Source organism: Myxocyprinus asiaticus, chromosome 49 (genome assembly GCF_019703515.2).
Source record: "Myxocyprinus asiaticus isolate MX2 ecotype Aquarium Trade chromosome 49, UBuf_Myxa_2, whole genome shotgun sequence".
Lineage (NCBI taxonomy): Eukaryota > Metazoa > Chordata > Actinopteri > Cypriniformes > Catostomidae > Myxocyprinus > Myxocyprinus asiaticus.
Window position 1 is genome coordinate 25799121 of NC_059392.1, and position 17361 is coordinate 25816481.

A 17361-nucleotide genomic window follows, 5' to 3' on the forward strand; every position below is an offset into this window, starting at 1 on the left:
CTATCATTCACTTGATCATTCTATCTATCGTTTTGTTGCTCTATCGTTTGCTCTATTGTTCTATTTATTGTTAACTATCGTTCACTCTATCATTCACTCTCTTTCGATCTATCGTTTTGTTGCTCTGTCGTTTGCTCTATCATTCTATCTATTGTTAGCATTATCGTTCCATCTATCATTCACTTGATCATTCTATCTATCGTTTTGTTGCTCTATCGTTTGCTCTATAGTTCTGTCTGTCATTCACTTGATCATTCTATCTATCATTTTGTTGCTCTATCATTTGCTCTATAGTTCCATCTATCGTTCACGTGATCATTCTATCGTTTTGTTGCTCTATCGTTTGCTCTATTGTTCTATTTATTGTTAACTCTATCGTTCTATCTATCATTCACTCTATCATTCGCTCCATCTTTCTATCTATCATTTTGTTGCTCTGTCGTTTTCTCTATCATTCTATCTATTGTTAGCGTTATCGTTCACTCTATAGTTCCATCTATCATTCACTTGATCATTCTATCTATCGTTTTGTTGCTCTATTGTTTGCTCTATAGTTCCATCTATCGTTCACATGATCATTCTATCGTTTTGTTGCTCTATAGTTCTATCATTTGCGCTATCATTCTAACATTTTGTTGCTCTATCATTTGCTCTATAGTTCCATCTATCGTTCACGTGATCATTCTATTGTTTTGTTGCTCTATCGTTTGCTTTATAGTTCTATCTATTATTTGCTCTATTGTTCTATTTATTGTTAACTTTATCGTTCACTCTATCATTCGCTCTATCTTTCGATCTATCGTTTTGTTGCTCTGTCATTTGCTCTATCATTCTATCTATTGTTAGCATTATCGTTCCATCTATCATTCACTTGATCATTCTATCTATCGTTTTGTTGCTCTATCGTTTGCTCTATAGTTCTATCATTTGTGCTATCATTCTATCTAACATTTTGTTGCTCTATCATTCTATTTATTGTTAACTCTATCGTTCTATCTATCGTTCACTCTCTTTCTATCTATCGTTTTTTTGCTCTATCGTTTGCTCTAGTTCCATCTGTCGTTCATGTGATCATTCTATCGTTTGTTGCTCTTTCGTTTGCTCTATAGTTCTATCTATCATTTGCTCTATCGTTCTATCTGTTGTTAGCTCTATCACTCACTCTATCATTTTGTTGCTTTATCGTTTGATCTGTCGTTCTATCTATTGTTATCTCTATCATTCTATCTATCATTTGCTCTCTTTCTATCTATCATTTTGTTGCTCTATCGTTTGCTCTATTGTTCTATCAATTGTTAGCTCTTTCCTTCTATCGATCGTTTGTTCTATCTCTCACTCTATCGTTCTATTTACCTTTCGCTCTTTCTATCGAATTGTTACTCCATTGTTTGCTCTCATTTGCATCATTCTATCTATCGTTTGCTGAATTGTTTTTTTTATCATTTGTTTCTATCGTTCACTCTATTCAATCTATCGTTCTATCTATCATTCACTCTATCGTTCGCTCTATCATTCTATCTGTCGTTTGCTTTGTTGTTCTATCAATTGTTAGCTCTATCATTTGTTCTATCATTTGCTCTATTCCATCTATCATTCGCTCCATCGTTTGCTCTATCTTTCTATCTGTTGTGAGCTCTATTGTTCTATCATTCACTCTATCATTCTCTCTTTCGTTCTATCTATCGTTCGCTCTCATTCTATCAATTGTTAGCTCTATCGTTTGCTCTGTCGTTTTATCTATCATTCGCTCTCTTTCTATCTATCGTTCGCTCTATCATTCACTGTATTGTTTTATCTATCGTTCGCTCTATCTTTCTATCGTTCACTTTATCTATTGTTCGCTATATGTATCTATCGTTCACTCTAGCTATTGTTCACTATATGTATCTATTGTTCACTCTAGCTATTGTACACTGTCTTTCGCTGTCTATCTGTCTTTCGCTCTATGTATCTATCGTTCGCTCTATCTGTCGCTCTATGAATCTATTGTTCATAATTCACTAAACCCATTAATCTGGCAGCATTCTTTTCCAAAAATGTTTATTTCAATTTTTGCACCAAAGCAACCTGAAGCAATTATACAGATTTTTTTCTTCCAGAAATCGGGATGCCATTATTCCCAGAATATAAAACATCAGGGGGAAAAATCTTCCAATAAAATTCCAATAATACCAGTATTTTAACACACACTCAGCTTTATCTTTACACAAATAAATCTGAAATCAGATAAATAAACATGGTCCAGTTCAAGTATCCGTATAGTCTGAGCTCTGTGTACAACAACAGCAAAAAGAAAAATAGTACGAAACATACTACATAAAAATAGCTTTTCTTCTTATGTGTTCAACAGATGTTTTGCACTTTTAATATAAGGCACTTTGTGAATCTTGCAAGCATAAAAAACCTGCATTAAAAAGAAACACTAAAATAAAGATGCTAATACAGACAGTCCTTTAGGATGCATCAACAGAATATTCACAAGTATGCACTGATTAACCTGAGGATAATTTTACATCCCTTCAAATTTAAATTAGGCACTTCTTAAAAATCTGAAGTATATATTTGTCCAACACAGAGTAAAAACAAAATATATGAAAGCTTTAGAGTATGAATGAGGTGCAATAAACATATGCAAATAATGTAAACACTACACTTATCAGTGCATTTCACATTTTGATACATATTGTTTACAGTGTAATAAAAATACCTGGACTACACCGGATAAACACATACACACCATCTTGTGTCATAGACATAGGTGTTAGTGAGTAAAGGATAACATAACTGTGAACGGTTTCTTTACAATTTAAGGTGTTTTTCTTATTTTTCATTGTTTTATTGATATTCTTGAAATTCTTGAGCATACAGGGGATCCAAGTGATTGGTGTCTCTTTGTCTCACTCTCCATGGCTTTGTTCAGAATCTCCCAGCAATGGTGTCTTCCCGTGAGTCTCACTTTAGCTTCATTCAGTGTTTGGTGACTCCATGTGGAAGTTCAAAAGACTTTCCTCCGCCAGCTGCGACAGATACTTCTGTAAAAACACAAAAAATCCCCCATTTTTTCACTTTAATGACAGTTTATCAGTATATTTCAGGTATAACCCTGTATGCTCATAATGTTGATTACCACAAAAAAAATCGAAGTTAAAGTGAGGCACTTGCAATGGAAGTGAATAGGGCCAATATGTAAAGGTTAAAATACTCACTGTTTCAAAAGTATAGCCACAAGACGTAAACAATCTGCGTGTTAACATAATTCTAATGTGATAAAATCGCTTAGAAACCTTTTCTGTGTAAAGTTATATGCAATTTTATAACTTCGTTGACATGACGACGTAACGCCGTAAACCTTAAAACCCTAAAATGACGATTTAAACAACTTTACAGCTCATATAATACATTAGTTTTAACTAAATAATTAATGTTAGTGCTTTTATAAAATTATAAGCTTCAGATTTCTGCCTTGAAACGCTCCAAAATTTGGCCCCATTCACTTCCATTGTAAGTGCCTCACTGTAACCTCGATTTTTGCTTTTAAAGAAAAGTAGGGACGAGTCAAAATAATTTTTGTGGTAATTATCATTATGTCACAAATGCTGTCGATTGAGCTCAACTTGTTTATAACTTGGAATATTCCTTTAAGAAATTGAATCAAGCAGAACTAGTTCAGAACTACTGTTATATAGCATCCTGAAGACAACCACAATGCTGTACATTTTACATACACCCCCAAAGTGGCAGACCTCTGACAGACACATACAGTGCGAGCATTCATACAGTTTAGAAGAGCAACAGTTTGGTTTCTCTGTCAAAATGGCTGACTGACAGCATCTGTTATGACTTCGCACCAAAGTATGTTTACGGTGCATTGTGTATAAGCGTTTCCCTAAATGTGTTACCACTCAACAGCGGATTTGTTTACCAGTGAAATGAAGGGGAGAATTGAAACAGAATAGGGTCAAAATGTAAGAGGAAAGCAGGTGTTTCCCGTGGTGTTTACAGTGTGTGTGTGTGTGTGTGTGTCTGTCTTTCTCTGTCTGTCTCTCTTTCACCTGTCTTGCTCTTGTGGTGTTAAACTCAGCTGGCAATTTCTCACTGTAGTTCTTGTAAAGACAACAAGTCTGGCAGACAGTAACAGCGTAATAAGTTTAGTAAATTTCCTCATCGTTCTGCCTGCACAACAGTGCGTGGCCACTTTTCCAGACATCTTGGTTATGAAAGTATTTTTCCCCATTCATTTCTTTCATAGGGATTTCATAAAATCCTTCATAAAAACATTCTAAGCCATGAACAAAACCAACAAGCACTGAAGTGAATCACAAGATTACAAACTTTTACTTGAAGCAAAAAAAGTATTTGAAAATTGGACAAAAAGACACTACAATCCCAGGAAGCATTAAAAAATTACACAATCAAATTGATTTAAAATGGTTGATTCTAAGTATATACAACATATTTTAAGTTTACTACAAAATATTCTGAGTTTGAGGGTGTTGGGAGAAGACTCGATTGCATCATTCGCAGTGCGTTATGGAAGTGGGTGGTCGCTGCAGAGCTCTTGTGGTGTGGTTTGCTGCAGACGATGCTCTGATTGGTGTTTTTTTCTCTGCAGGATCATGGGTAGTGTAGTTATTCAGCACAAATTCCAAGACTGAAATAATGCGAACTGATGGCTTCAACAGAAGCATATGCCATCGATTAACAAACTCGGAGCTAACGGTAGGTCTGTCTTTAAAGGTTTATAAGTTATCGTTAAAAATCAGTTCCACTATGGACAAAATGTATGGGATTTTTACTTCCAGAACTGACTGTTGCACTCTGTGGAGTATACTTTGAAAGACTAGATCACCTGACCGTACACAAGTCGTAATGGCAGGCGAACAAATTAAGCAAACCCTAGGACTATTCATAACTATTCATGTTCAGCTTTTGTTTCACACAACCTTTTACTGTTAAATAGTGAGCAAATTTAACTTAAAATGATTATTTTTAAGCACAAATATGCTAACTTACAAACCAAGATGTATCGATCTTGAAATTGAGTATTTGCTGTTCTCTGAAATGTCAAAATTATAATGTCAACAATTTAACGTCAAATAACGATGAAAAATGTGCAATATCATTGCAACACTTAACATTGTCAATAACACATTGATTGACTACTTTTCTATATAAATAAAAGTGAATCTTCTTACATTTGTGTGAGCAATCATTCTTGGCACAATTTAAGTTTAGTTTTTGTAGGTCAGAATAATTTTGTTTGAATGATTGTTTGAAACATCAGGTTCTGAAACTACTGTATATCGAATTATAGTCTATACATAAATGTACTTTTAATGCGAGCCAACAGAAGAACATGTTTTTCTTTCAACAGACTATGTTCGGTTTAATGGGCTTAAAGTGGGTGGGTCATGGCCCCCCCAGTTCCCCTGATGGCACACCTCAAAGAGGAATGATGAAGTGGAAGGTGACGTGCTTTGGCCCACTACTTTAGTATGGAAAACAAGATAACTTGTCTGCCGTTTGACCCGGTATGAGGATGAGATCTTTGAGAGGGCATTTTGACCTTTAGGGGGGGGCACACTGTTCTCTCTTTCGCCGTCCAACCATGGTGGGAGGGGGGGCTTGGTCGTTTCACCATCTGACTGGGGTGGTGGGGCATCAGATGTTTCTGGGGGCACAAGGAAAATCTTGTGGGGCAAATTAGCGCAAGTACGTGTAAAACGGGAGTGAGCCGTTATTTCCAGCAGCAGCTGTAACGTCTGTTTTTTTGCTGGTTCCATGCGGATTTCAAGGCAATAAGTGTACGATCGGAAATGTAAAAAAAAGCAAACGCATGATCATGTACAATAGTGACACAGATATGAACAGCATATACACTAGAAGCTCAGTTACAGGTACTGCACTAAAATAACTCTGTAATTTGCATCTGTGCAATCTTGCATAGAGTATGGCCTAAATCGACTTTTCTAGATCATTTTTTTTTTTAAGCAAATGTCCACAGATACTGACTCTAGATCAGTGGTCAGAGATTATCAAAGATTTATGAGTTCAAGCACTGACCCTCGATGAAAGGTTAATCCAGCAAATGATGCCTGAGAGTGGATGATAGTAAGTAATGCTTTTAAAAATGAACATTATTTCCAGCCTGTAAGCAGTGTAATGGAGCAATATCTCTGGTCCATATCACCTATCTAATAAATATCTGAAATAAGCGCTACATGTCAGACCTAATAAACATAGCTTGTGTAAATAATGTTGTCCAATGGTAACAAAGATTTGTTATGTTTTGCTGGTCATTTGAACAGTGGCCTCTGACTTTTTACTGACACCTATGGGTGTGTATGCAGCATTACACAAACACAAAAGCTTTCAGTTAGTGATTACATTTGTCATACATCACATATTTTCAAAGTTGCCACCCATGATTAATTTATTTCACACTGTAAGCGTCTGATAATAAAGTAAGTAGTATTTGATTAGTCATGTGATCAAAAATGGCGGCCTTCATTGGAGGCAACCCTATGTTGAACAAAACTGCTTTTCTAGGCCACTGATATGAGAGTCTTCATCTTAAGTTAGTGTGCATTATTTTAAACATATTTTCAATTCATGTCAAAGACACTATATTTTACAACACATTTTTGTATTTTCTTGTACTCTGCTGCGTTATACAGCATTGACGTGTACATTTTAATGCACTAAGGATTTCAAAATTGTAATAATAATAAATGTATTATTTATATAGTAATTAATCATACATAATACAATTATAATTATAATATTTTTCCAATATTTTTTAAAAATATAAATTAATAATATTATTAATAAAATAAATTTATAAAATTACAAGTAACAAATAAATGTGACAAAACCTCCATTTGCAGAAATTGTAGGCACAAAAACAATTCATAATTTATTTTTATTTTTTTCTACAATGCAAAATGTTTTCTAATAGGGGTAGGTTTGGGTTAGGGTTAGTCTAGTGATCAGAATTAGCTATATGTAAATGCAATAACTAAGTAAACATGTGTACGTATGACCTGTAGATTCCTGTAGTGAATTGTACTCCGACAGTGTGATGTCTTCGCTGTCTGTTCGCTGGTGTAAAACAAGCCACACAGGTTGCAATAAAATCCCGTCCTTGGCACAATGAACTCCACACCTGCCGAAAGACAAAATGAGCCAGAATTCAGAACTACGTCAGACCAAGGCAACAAACATCCTCAGCAGTTTTGATGTGTGCACATGCTGCTTTTGGGGCCATAAAAATTTGTATGTGTGTGTGTGTGTGTGTGTGTGTGTGTGTGTGTGTGTGTGTGTAGTGAATACACAAGCTCAGGCCTCGGGGGTGTAATTCACACCTCACGCTCTAAAACTGCTCCACTGACATCAGCTGGCCATAAAAGCTTCAGTTACCCACTGACAGCCCATATAGCCAGAACCTTTCATTTATAATTACATCTCAACACGTTCAGTGGTAATGTGATGAGTCCACATTCGCAAGACTTTAGGTAACTGGGGGGTTACCTTCTAGACAGGAAAAAGCAAGCCTGAGTTTGGTTTGTTCTCCGTATAAGCTGCGCGTTGCCTTTACAGCTGTAGTTTTGCTTACTGCCCCCTGGTGAAAACAGGTGGTACTTCAAGCTTAAATTGCTCTGATGGTAGGAATATTCCTTATTGCAGTCCAGGGACATGGTTAATTGCGTAAATGTTTTTATATAATTAATCGCAGTGAACTAACGCATTAAATCGAGCTCTAGTTTGGAACAACATGAAGATGAGTAAATTCTAACAGTGTTTTCATCAAAAGGCAGGTGTGAGTCTCAGTCACCTAATGGTATGCTGTGTTCACTGACGGCTTTCTCTGGCTCTTGGGATGGTGAAGCTGCAGGGATATCTGTCATCTGAGGTGAAGCGGCAGGTAATGATTCAGGAATATCTAGAAAATAAAAATAAAAAGCATTGGTGAAATGGAGTATTTGCAATGTATGTTAATCATAGTCATGGTATGATCCAAGAGACTAAAAATGGGATGGAAATATCAGTGCTTGCAAGGTACCACTAAGATGAAATAAAAGTTAACTCAAGCTGAATTAATTGCAGAAAGTTGTGGAGCAGTAATGTCTGATTTGCAAACGAATTGTTCTTTTAAATCGATTCCTTTAAAATGACTCCATCGAACCAGTTTTGCAAATCTTTTATAGATAAACAACTGTGATGGATGACTTTGTCTAGTGATAACCCCTCTTCCAAGGGCCATTCTTCAGCCATGTCCACAGCTGGAGCAGGCAAGAGAGGAGGGGCGCAATGACTATCCTCGTTTGGCTGCGCTTGAAGAGGCGCTCATGAAATTAATAGAACTTTAGTCTCAGCCTCAGACAGCATGACCATAAACCGCCCACAGTCTGTTCTCTAAACTGTCTGATGCACATAGCACACAAAACTGGAAAATGCTTTCTTGATCAGCTCAGCGCAAATCTGATTTGCTGACTCAATGGAACTTCTGCCAGTAGATGCACACAGGACGTTTTATCAGTCTGCCTGGAAGTGAGCTGTATTCACAAGGTTCCATGTTGATAGAATAAATGCTTTTGAGGACGAAATAATGGCAGAATTTGAGCAAGTTTGCCAGGTTAGTGACATCAAGGTCCCTATTTTAAGCGCAGCGTAATGCCTTAACTCATAAGCGCAAAGTCAATAAGCATGGCCATGAAGTGTTGGTATTTTCGTGCAAGCATGCGCTAAGTCTAGGCGCAAGTGGGTTTGGCAAAATTGTGCGCGCAAGGCGCTAATCGGGTCAATAGAGGTTCTTCTCCGGCACCGTCTCTGTCCTATTACACAGTCCATTCCCTGTCAAGCACCAGCAATTTAAACAAAGACAGTACATTCATAAGAAGTTGGTAGTGTAAATTGACCGTATGCAATGAACTTAAAGAATAAAAATGGATTTACATTATTTTGTGTGTTAAATGGGACACTTTCCTTTTATACGCATGGAAAATGTGGTTCAGGATATGGATGTAGGCTCCGTTAAATTACAGAAAATGTAAGTATTATTAATCATTTTAATCTACTGACATACAAAGCATGGCTAGTATTAACAGTGATTGTATTGGCATGCATGCACTTCTACTGGTCGACATTGATTTTGAAATATTTTATTAATTTATTGAAACACAAAGAAATTTAACCAAAAATATTTCTAAATTAAAATTACACTTCAAACAAAACAAAAACATTATAAAAATAACAAAGTGGTCAAAAAAATCATACCAAATCCAAAAAGTTTACTCTCTCCTTCTGCCACCGGCCCCTTTTGCAGTGACTTAAACATAACACAAAAAATAATAATTATTATTATTGGCTTCAACACCGATCGTCCAGGACATTATTTGATGCTCTGTACTTTAAGAGTTTGGACATGAACTTTATTACCACCTGCTGGTGGAATCTCCAAATTACAAATGCAGGAACTGAATTTGGACTTTGCACTGAGTTAAGAGGTGGTATTGAAACGTCAAATTCTTATAAAATTAGCAAATTGCGCTTTGCGCCAATTCATTTACACACATATCACCCACAGTTTGCGTGCCTACACCCACAGTAGCGTAAACACTCCCACGTGACCCACGCCCACTTGCGCTGGCACGAAAATTGCACTTAGAATTAGTGCTCTCACAAAAATCAGATAAGACGTTGCACACGGTCGTAGTGTGTAGCGCGTAGCACAGCGCTTTGCGCACTCAGGAAAATAGAGCCCCAAATCTTTTAAAGATATTCAGAGTTTTGTTTGAGGTACGTAGCTGAAAGTAAAGCAGATATCCATGAGCAGAGCTGCATTTTCTGCTTTGTTTACTTAGTTATGTCTGTAAAATTCTCTATAATGAGGTTTTCTGTGCTGTACTTAAACTCACGGAGACTCACGCACCATTAAATAAATTACTATTTCCCCATATCTGTCTTTTATTATGGTATGATACATCTCCGATAACCCCGCCCCTAAACACCACGTAATGACAAAACCAACTGTGATTGGCTGCTTAACGTGCAAGTTAAATGGATTTTCCTATCTAAATGGAGAAGCCATTCTTGGCCAAATGAAGCTGCTATATGAGCCCAAACCTATGCTGTAATGATAGGTCATGATCGATGCCTTTAAGAACAGAGCACCCCTCTTCTCTAGTGAGCGGCCTCCTTTCCTTTGTGCATGCAAGATGGCGTCCATGCAGGTCCCGGAACAGAGCGAGTAAGTTATCCGGCGTGAATTAGATGTGCCGCTGGACCCACTTTCTTAAACCCCAGCGGGATAGGAGCACGTGTCACAACCAATGGCCTGTGGCAGATTGATTACTAGTTTTTTAATCAGTTTGATAAAGCGAACCATCCAAACGAATGTGAAATGCACTAAACACTATAGTGGAGAAGAAAAAAAATGAGAACCAGAATAGTTCAAACTTTAAATGTTGGCTCGCCTGAAAGTATAAACAAAAAATTACATTTGAACATACCGTATATACAGTAGGTCTTAGAAACGAGAGGTAGACAGATGTCTATGGGATATTTGATTGTCTGCTACAGGAAAACCATTAGTCCGATCAGTTAGTAACTATAGTGCACAGTAATTCTGAACAGGCTGAAGGATTGTGCCAAATTTGGTGGATATCACTTGAAAGCTCCAAGAGGAATTACATTCAGAAATTTTGGTTTTGGTTTATTTTGAAAAATCCCTTAAGTTTGAACAATAACAGTTTGTTGGTTTCATCAAGACAACAAGTAAAAACTTAAAATTTAAGAATTTAAATACAGTGCTGTCTTGTAAGCACTGTATATATAAGCGAGGCAACTGTATCTGATCTGTGCCATGCAAACTTCAGTGATTTAACTACAACCACTTGTACCTCTCTTCTGACTGTCTTCTTGTTTGTGAAGTGGTTCCTTGCTATCCATATCCACCACCTTTTTCTCATCATTGCTTGAGTCTATGACTTTCCCACTCTCACATGTGCTGTTGTGGTCTGGAGAGCCACCTAATTTGGTTGTGTCTGTGTGTGTTTCCATATCTGTGGAGGTGCAAGTCTCCAAAGCGCTTTTAAACTCTTGAGAGGGAAACTGGTTGACTGGAGACACCGGCTGCTCTGGGACAGATGTGACTGGGGACATCCCACTAGGGCTGGGCTGAATACCACCGGAGCTTTCTTCTGTGACCAAATCTAGAGGTGGAAGTTTAGGGCAGTCCACTGCAGGCTCCTTGCTCTGTGTTGGGGGTTCTGATTTGAGGACTGGACTGACTGGTGTTGACTGGCCAGACTCCACAGGCTGGTCTTCCTCATGAAGATCAGGTAGATCAGGTTCAATGATAGAGTCATCTTCTCCTCCAACTTCATCTACGGTCACCAGTTCCTCCATGCTTTTAGGATACCAGCACTCCTCCTCTCCATCATCTCCACTATCCAGTCCCTGAGAATCAGGAACAGTGTAGAGACCTTTGAGTAACAATAGTACATATGGATCTATAGGGTATAATTAGGCTAAAGCTAGTCTTGCAAGACAGACATTTGACAATCTGACCAACATGTAAAACAACCAGATTTTGTATTCAGAACTTTTCTTGAGGATTTACCTGCAGATACAGTACCTTGCTACTAACTACTTCAAACATAGCTCTTGTGTGTCCATTCCATTAACCTCTCAAACTTGGGCAAATACAGCAACTAGTTCTATCTTGAAAGCTCTCATTGTAGCAGCGGTTCAACACAACTTGTTTTTTGTCAAACTGATAAAAACATGTGCACCCTAAAATCCAAAAGTTGTGTAGCAGCCATCCAATCAGATACTAGTGATCTTAGTGTACAATCAGAAACTGCAGGCTGTCAAATAAATGAATGGGAGTGTTTTCCTCACCTCAATGTCACCATTTCTTTCACACTTTGTGGACTCTAAAGGTTTGCTGTTGTGAGGAGTAGCTGATCTCTCTTTAGGATATTCTTCCTTCTGTGATAAACAAACTGCACAATTAATATTGTTCATATGCACATTTTGATACATATTTAAAAATACTAAACAATGTTATATAATGTTAAATGTGGATTTTGCTGTTTCGGAAGGAAATTGGTACTTTAATTCACCAAAGTGGCATTCAACTGATCACAAAATATAGTCAGGTGACAGCTAGAATAACAAGGATCTGCAAAGCTGTCATTGCTGCACATGGAGGATTTTTTGATGAGAACTCTTTGAAGTAGTTTAAGAAGTTCTGAACATTGTTTTCAAATTGTAAAAATAATTTTTCATGTTATTAATGTCCTGACTATACATTGTGATCAGTTGAATGCCACTTTAGTGAATAAAAGTACCTATTTCTTTCCATAAGAGCAAAATCTGTACATTATTCCAAATTTTTGGCCACCAGTGTATATAATTAATAATTAAATTAAATTATAAAAAATATATATAATATAAAATATATATATTTATTCATATATTTGTGTGTGCATATACAGTATATATTTAAAAAAATATATTATTTAATTTAATTATTTCAAATATATATATACACACGCACACACACACACACATACTGTATATATATATATATATATATATATATATATATATATATATATAATGCACACACACACATATATATATATATATATATATATATATATATATATATATATATATATATACACACACACACACACACACATATATATTGCTTTTTATATATAAACATTTATAATAATTATTATAAATATTTTATATTTTATATTTATATAAATTGTTATATAATTGTAATAATATATAAATATAATACATTCAAATACTGTATATATAAATATATACATATGTAAATATATATAAATATTTATAAATATAATATAAGTGTACATATATTTATTATATGCAATAATATTTATATAAATTATTATATAACTTCAAAAACATCATATACATATAATAAAAACATGAATAAGATATAATATACAAAGTAAAATATATATAAACAAAAAATTCTATATTTTAGATTTTTAAATGTGTAATATTCTGAACTCTTATTACATGAAATTGTGTGATTCAGTTTTATTCTACAATGCATTTGAGTAGTTGATGCAAAACATGTCCATGAGTTCTTGCATTAACAACATCATTTTAGGTTAGAATTTCTATGAATGGATGCTGCCTTCAGTTGTTCATTTTAAATAAGTTTACTTATCATATTATATATAACTTTATTATATATTAATAACTTATTAGCAAAATGTCACTTAAAATAGTTTTAGATATAGGAGAATAGAAGAGATATAGCATGTCACACTGTAGAGCATGTGAACTACTCATATAATGTCTGACTGTTTATGGAACAACAAAGCACAGTATTACAGACTGTATTAAAACAGACAACTTAATGCATATTTGAAATGTCCAAGACATGCCTGATTGTCAGACTCTCTCTCTTCCTTCTCTTGTCTCCGACTCGGCCTCTTGCTGCGTCCTCTGTCCTCGGCTATCCGGTTGGAGCTTGTGTCATCCGTCATGTCTGAATCTGAATGTCGAGGTCTGTGATAGTCTCCACCCTCCCGCCTCTTAGATTTCCCTTCATGTCTCTGTTGTGCTGCCCTACTCTGTTTATCAGTCTTGTAATGCAACTCCTTCTTGTAAAAGTCGTCTATGGAGTGGTAGGAAGAAAAAGAGGACCCCTGAGGGCTTCCACGAGAATACCAGTCCCTTCCCCGCTCGTCTCCTGGCCCCATACGTGGACTAATACGGTCTCCAGATTTAAGGTAGGGCTTCCTACGCTCGGACAGCCAACCATTGGGTCTCTCTTCCTCATCGTTCCTCCAATCATCTCTCTCACGCGGGTCCTCGTCGCCTCGGGGGTGGGATGTCCAGTCCCAGGAGGCCCGGCGTGGCCCCATGCCATTGCTCCAGTCAGGCCGACAGGGCGGCCCCAGTGGACTGTGTGCGGAGCTACAGGAAGTAAAGCTCGGACTGTGGGAGCGCGGACTCAGAGAATGACTGATGGGGCTGCGCGATCTTGCTCGTTCCGGTAGGTACCTACACAGACACATCAGCAAAAGTTTTGAAATATTATATATTATAAGTAATGTCTTCAAAAAATACTTGTGATTTCATTCTCACCTGTCAACTTCCTGCATCTCATCTTGCCCTTTCTGTGAATGGATGTCTTGGATTATAGACTCAACATCTTTACCTGGTTTCTGGATTGGAGAGGCAAACATCCATTTTAGTAGGAATCCATTAATGAAGTATACAGGTTAACTAATTCTGATTTGTTCACAGATATCTGACAATGAGGCACTTACCGTGGAAGTGAATGGGGCCAATCTTTAAATGTTAAAATAATCACTGTTTCAAAAGTATAGCTAGAAGATGTAAACAATATGAGAGTTAACATGATTTTAGTGTTGTTATGGTTAGCATTTTGACATAGAAGAGGTCATTGTACTATAAAAACTTTCTGTAAGTTTCAGAACTCAAAACTTTCCCAAGCTGAAAAACAACTCATTCTCTGCTTCCTCCACATTGTGATGTCACACTATGGTAGACATTTGCATCTGACCGCCTTTACAACAACACATCTACACCTACTTCACCTTTAATCACTTCCATAGCCCGCTCACTAGAGATGACAGAGAGCATGTCAGTCAAGGGCAGAGAGCCAATCAGAACAGTGGGCATTTACTGTCACGTCTTGGACAGCACCAAACCGAGCACCAAAACCGAGTGTTTCTGACAGTCAGAATGAGGGTGGAAAATGATCATGTTTTCAAATATGTACCAAGATGGCGCCGAGTATGGCTGCTGCGTTGCGAGCTCCGACACAACATAGTAGTGTTTTGTTTGTTTTGTTCACAATTCTTATGTTTTTTGTCTTGGATGTCGTCTGCCTTATTGTCTATGACAGACAAACACTTTTGGACATTGGTTCAGCAATCTCACACCGTAAACCGGACTTCAAATTTCTCAATGCCGACCCGCTGTTTACAAACACGCAAGCGGAGCCCTTTGTCTGGGCAGCACGGCTGTGGAAACGCAAAAGGAAAAGGGGAAACAGAGCCGGCATTCTCATCAGAGTAAGACGCCATGCAAATCGATCCCCACTACCCAGTATTCTACTGGCAAACGTTCAGTCTCTGGATAACAAGCTCTGCGAGCTGAAAGCGCGGCTCTCTTTCCAACGAGATACAAGGGACTGCTGCATTATCTGCCTTACGGAAACTTGGATGTCTGCGGAGATTCCAGACTCAGCCATTGAACCCGCGGGGTTCTCCGTGCACCGAGCGGACAGAGCGAAAGACCTCTCAGGTAAAAGCAGAGGAGGTGGTGTATGTTTTATGATCAACAAATCCTGGTGTGATCAGAGGAACGTACATTCTATCAAGTCTTTCTGCTCTCCTGATCTGGAATTTCTCATGCTTCTGTGTCGACCATTCTGGCTACCGAGGGAATTCACAGCGGTCATTATCACTGCTGTGTACATCCCCCGGGTTTTGGACCACTGCTACTCTCCCTTCCGGGATGGCTACAAATCCCTCCCCCGCCCACCATTTGGCAAATCGGACCACTCTTCCATTCTGCTTCTGCCCGCTTACAGGCAGAAACTGAAACAGGAAGCACCCACCCTCAGAACGATCCAGTGCTGGTCGGACCAATCAGACTCTACGCTACAGGACTGTTTTGATTACACGGACTGGGAGATGTTCCGGTCCGCCTCTGATGACGACATTGAGCTTTACGCTGATAGCGTAATGTATTTCATCAAAAAGTGCGTGGAGGACGTGGTTCTGACCAGAACAACACGGATCTATCCAAATCAGAAACCATGGGTTAAATAACGATGTTCGCGCGGCACTTAATGTGCGGACCTCCGCTTTCAATTCCGGGAACGGAAGCCAGTTATGCCCTCCGAAAAACTATCAGAACCGCAAAATGCCAGTACAGGAGCAAGATTGAAGGACAGTTTAACACCACCAACTCTAGAAGCATGTGGCAGGGAATTAACATCATCACGGACTTTAAAGGGAATAAAAACTCTGCCATGAGCACCGCTGGCTCTCTCCCGGATGAGCTAAATACTTTTTATGCTCATTTTGAGGGAAATAACACCGCCCTCGTGGAGAGAGCTCTCGCGGCCGAAGCTACAGAGGTTAGTTCACTCTCCGTCTCTGTAGCGGATGTAACCCGATCCTTCCGACGGGTGAATATCCGCAAAGCCGCAGGCCCAGACGGCATTCCGGGCCCCGTCATCAGAGCGTGCGTGAACCAGCTGGTTGGTGTTTTTACAGACATTTTCAACCTTTCCCTCTCTTTGTCTGTAGTCCCCACATGCTTTAAAACATCCACCATTGTGTCTGTTCCAAAACAATCAAAAATAACTTGCTTAAATGACTGGCGTCCTGTTGCTCTGACCCCCATCATCAGCAAATGCTTTGAGAGACTAATCAGAGATTACATCTGCTCTGTGCTGCCTCTCTCTCTTGACCCGCTGCAGTTTGCTTACCGCAACAACCGCTCCACTGATGATGCCATTGCATCTACAATACACACTGCTCTCTCCCACCTGGAAAAAAAGAACACTTATGTGAGAATGCTGTTTGTAGACTACAGCTCAGTATTCAACACCATAGTGCCCTCCAAGCTAGATGAGAAACTCCGGGCTCTGGGCTTAAACAGCTCGCTGTGCAGCTGGATCCTGGACTTCCTGTCAAGCAGACGCCAGGTGGTTAGAATGGGCAGTAACATCTCCTCATCACTGACCCTCAACACTGGAGCCCCGCAGGGCTGTGTTCTCAGCCCACTCCTGTATTCCCTGTACACACATGACTGTGTGGCAACACATAGCTCCAATGCCATCATTAAGTTTGCTGATGACACGACGGTGGTAGGTCTGATCACTGACAATGATGAAACAGCCTACAGAGAGGAGGTGCACACTCTGACACACTGGTGTCAGGAGCACAACCTCTCCCTCAACGTCAGTAAGACAAAGGAGCTTGTGGTGGACTTCAGAAGAAAAGACAGAGAACACAGTCCCATCACCATCAATGGAGCACCAGTGCAGAGAGTCAGCAGCTTCAAGTTCCTGGGTGTCCACATCACTGAGGAACTCACATGGTCCATCCACACTGAAGTTGTTGTGAAGAAGGCTCTTCAGTGCCTCTTCTTCCTGAGACGGCTGAGGAAGTTTGGAATGAAACGCCACATCCTCACACGGTTCTACACCTGCACTGTAGAGAGCATCCTGACTGGCTGTATCTCCGCCTGGTACGGCAATAGCACTGCCCACAACTGCAAAGCACTGCAAAGGGTGGTGCGAACTGCCAGACACATCAT

At 38.6% G+C, this 17361-nt stretch overlaps 1 protein-coding gene across 1 annotated transcript in view; it reads right to left on the reverse strand.

Annotated features, from left to right (window-relative positions):
• Positions 1 to 2023: 2023 nt before the first annotated feature.
• LOC127438352 (RNA-binding protein 20-like) overlaps positions 2024 to 17361 on the reverse strand; it is a 79009-nt gene continuing 63671 nt past the window's right edge. The window contains exons 8-14 of the mRNA XM_051693877.1: positions 14146 to 14225; positions 13440 to 14061; positions 11905 to 11994; positions 10902 to 11460; positions 7835 to 7942; positions 7044 to 7165; positions 2024 to 3032 (exon numbers count right to left, since the gene is read on the reverse strand). Coding sequence (XP_051549837.1) covers positions 2964 to 3032; positions 7044 to 7165; positions 7835 to 7942; positions 10902 to 11460; positions 11905 to 11994; positions 13440 to 14061; positions 14146 to 14225 — 1650 coding nt within the window. The 3' untranslated portion in view covers positions 2024 to 2963. The remainder of the gene's footprint in view (positions 3033 to 7043; positions 7166 to 7834; positions 7943 to 10901; positions 11461 to 11904; positions 11995 to 13439; positions 14062 to 14145; positions 14226 to 17361) is intronic.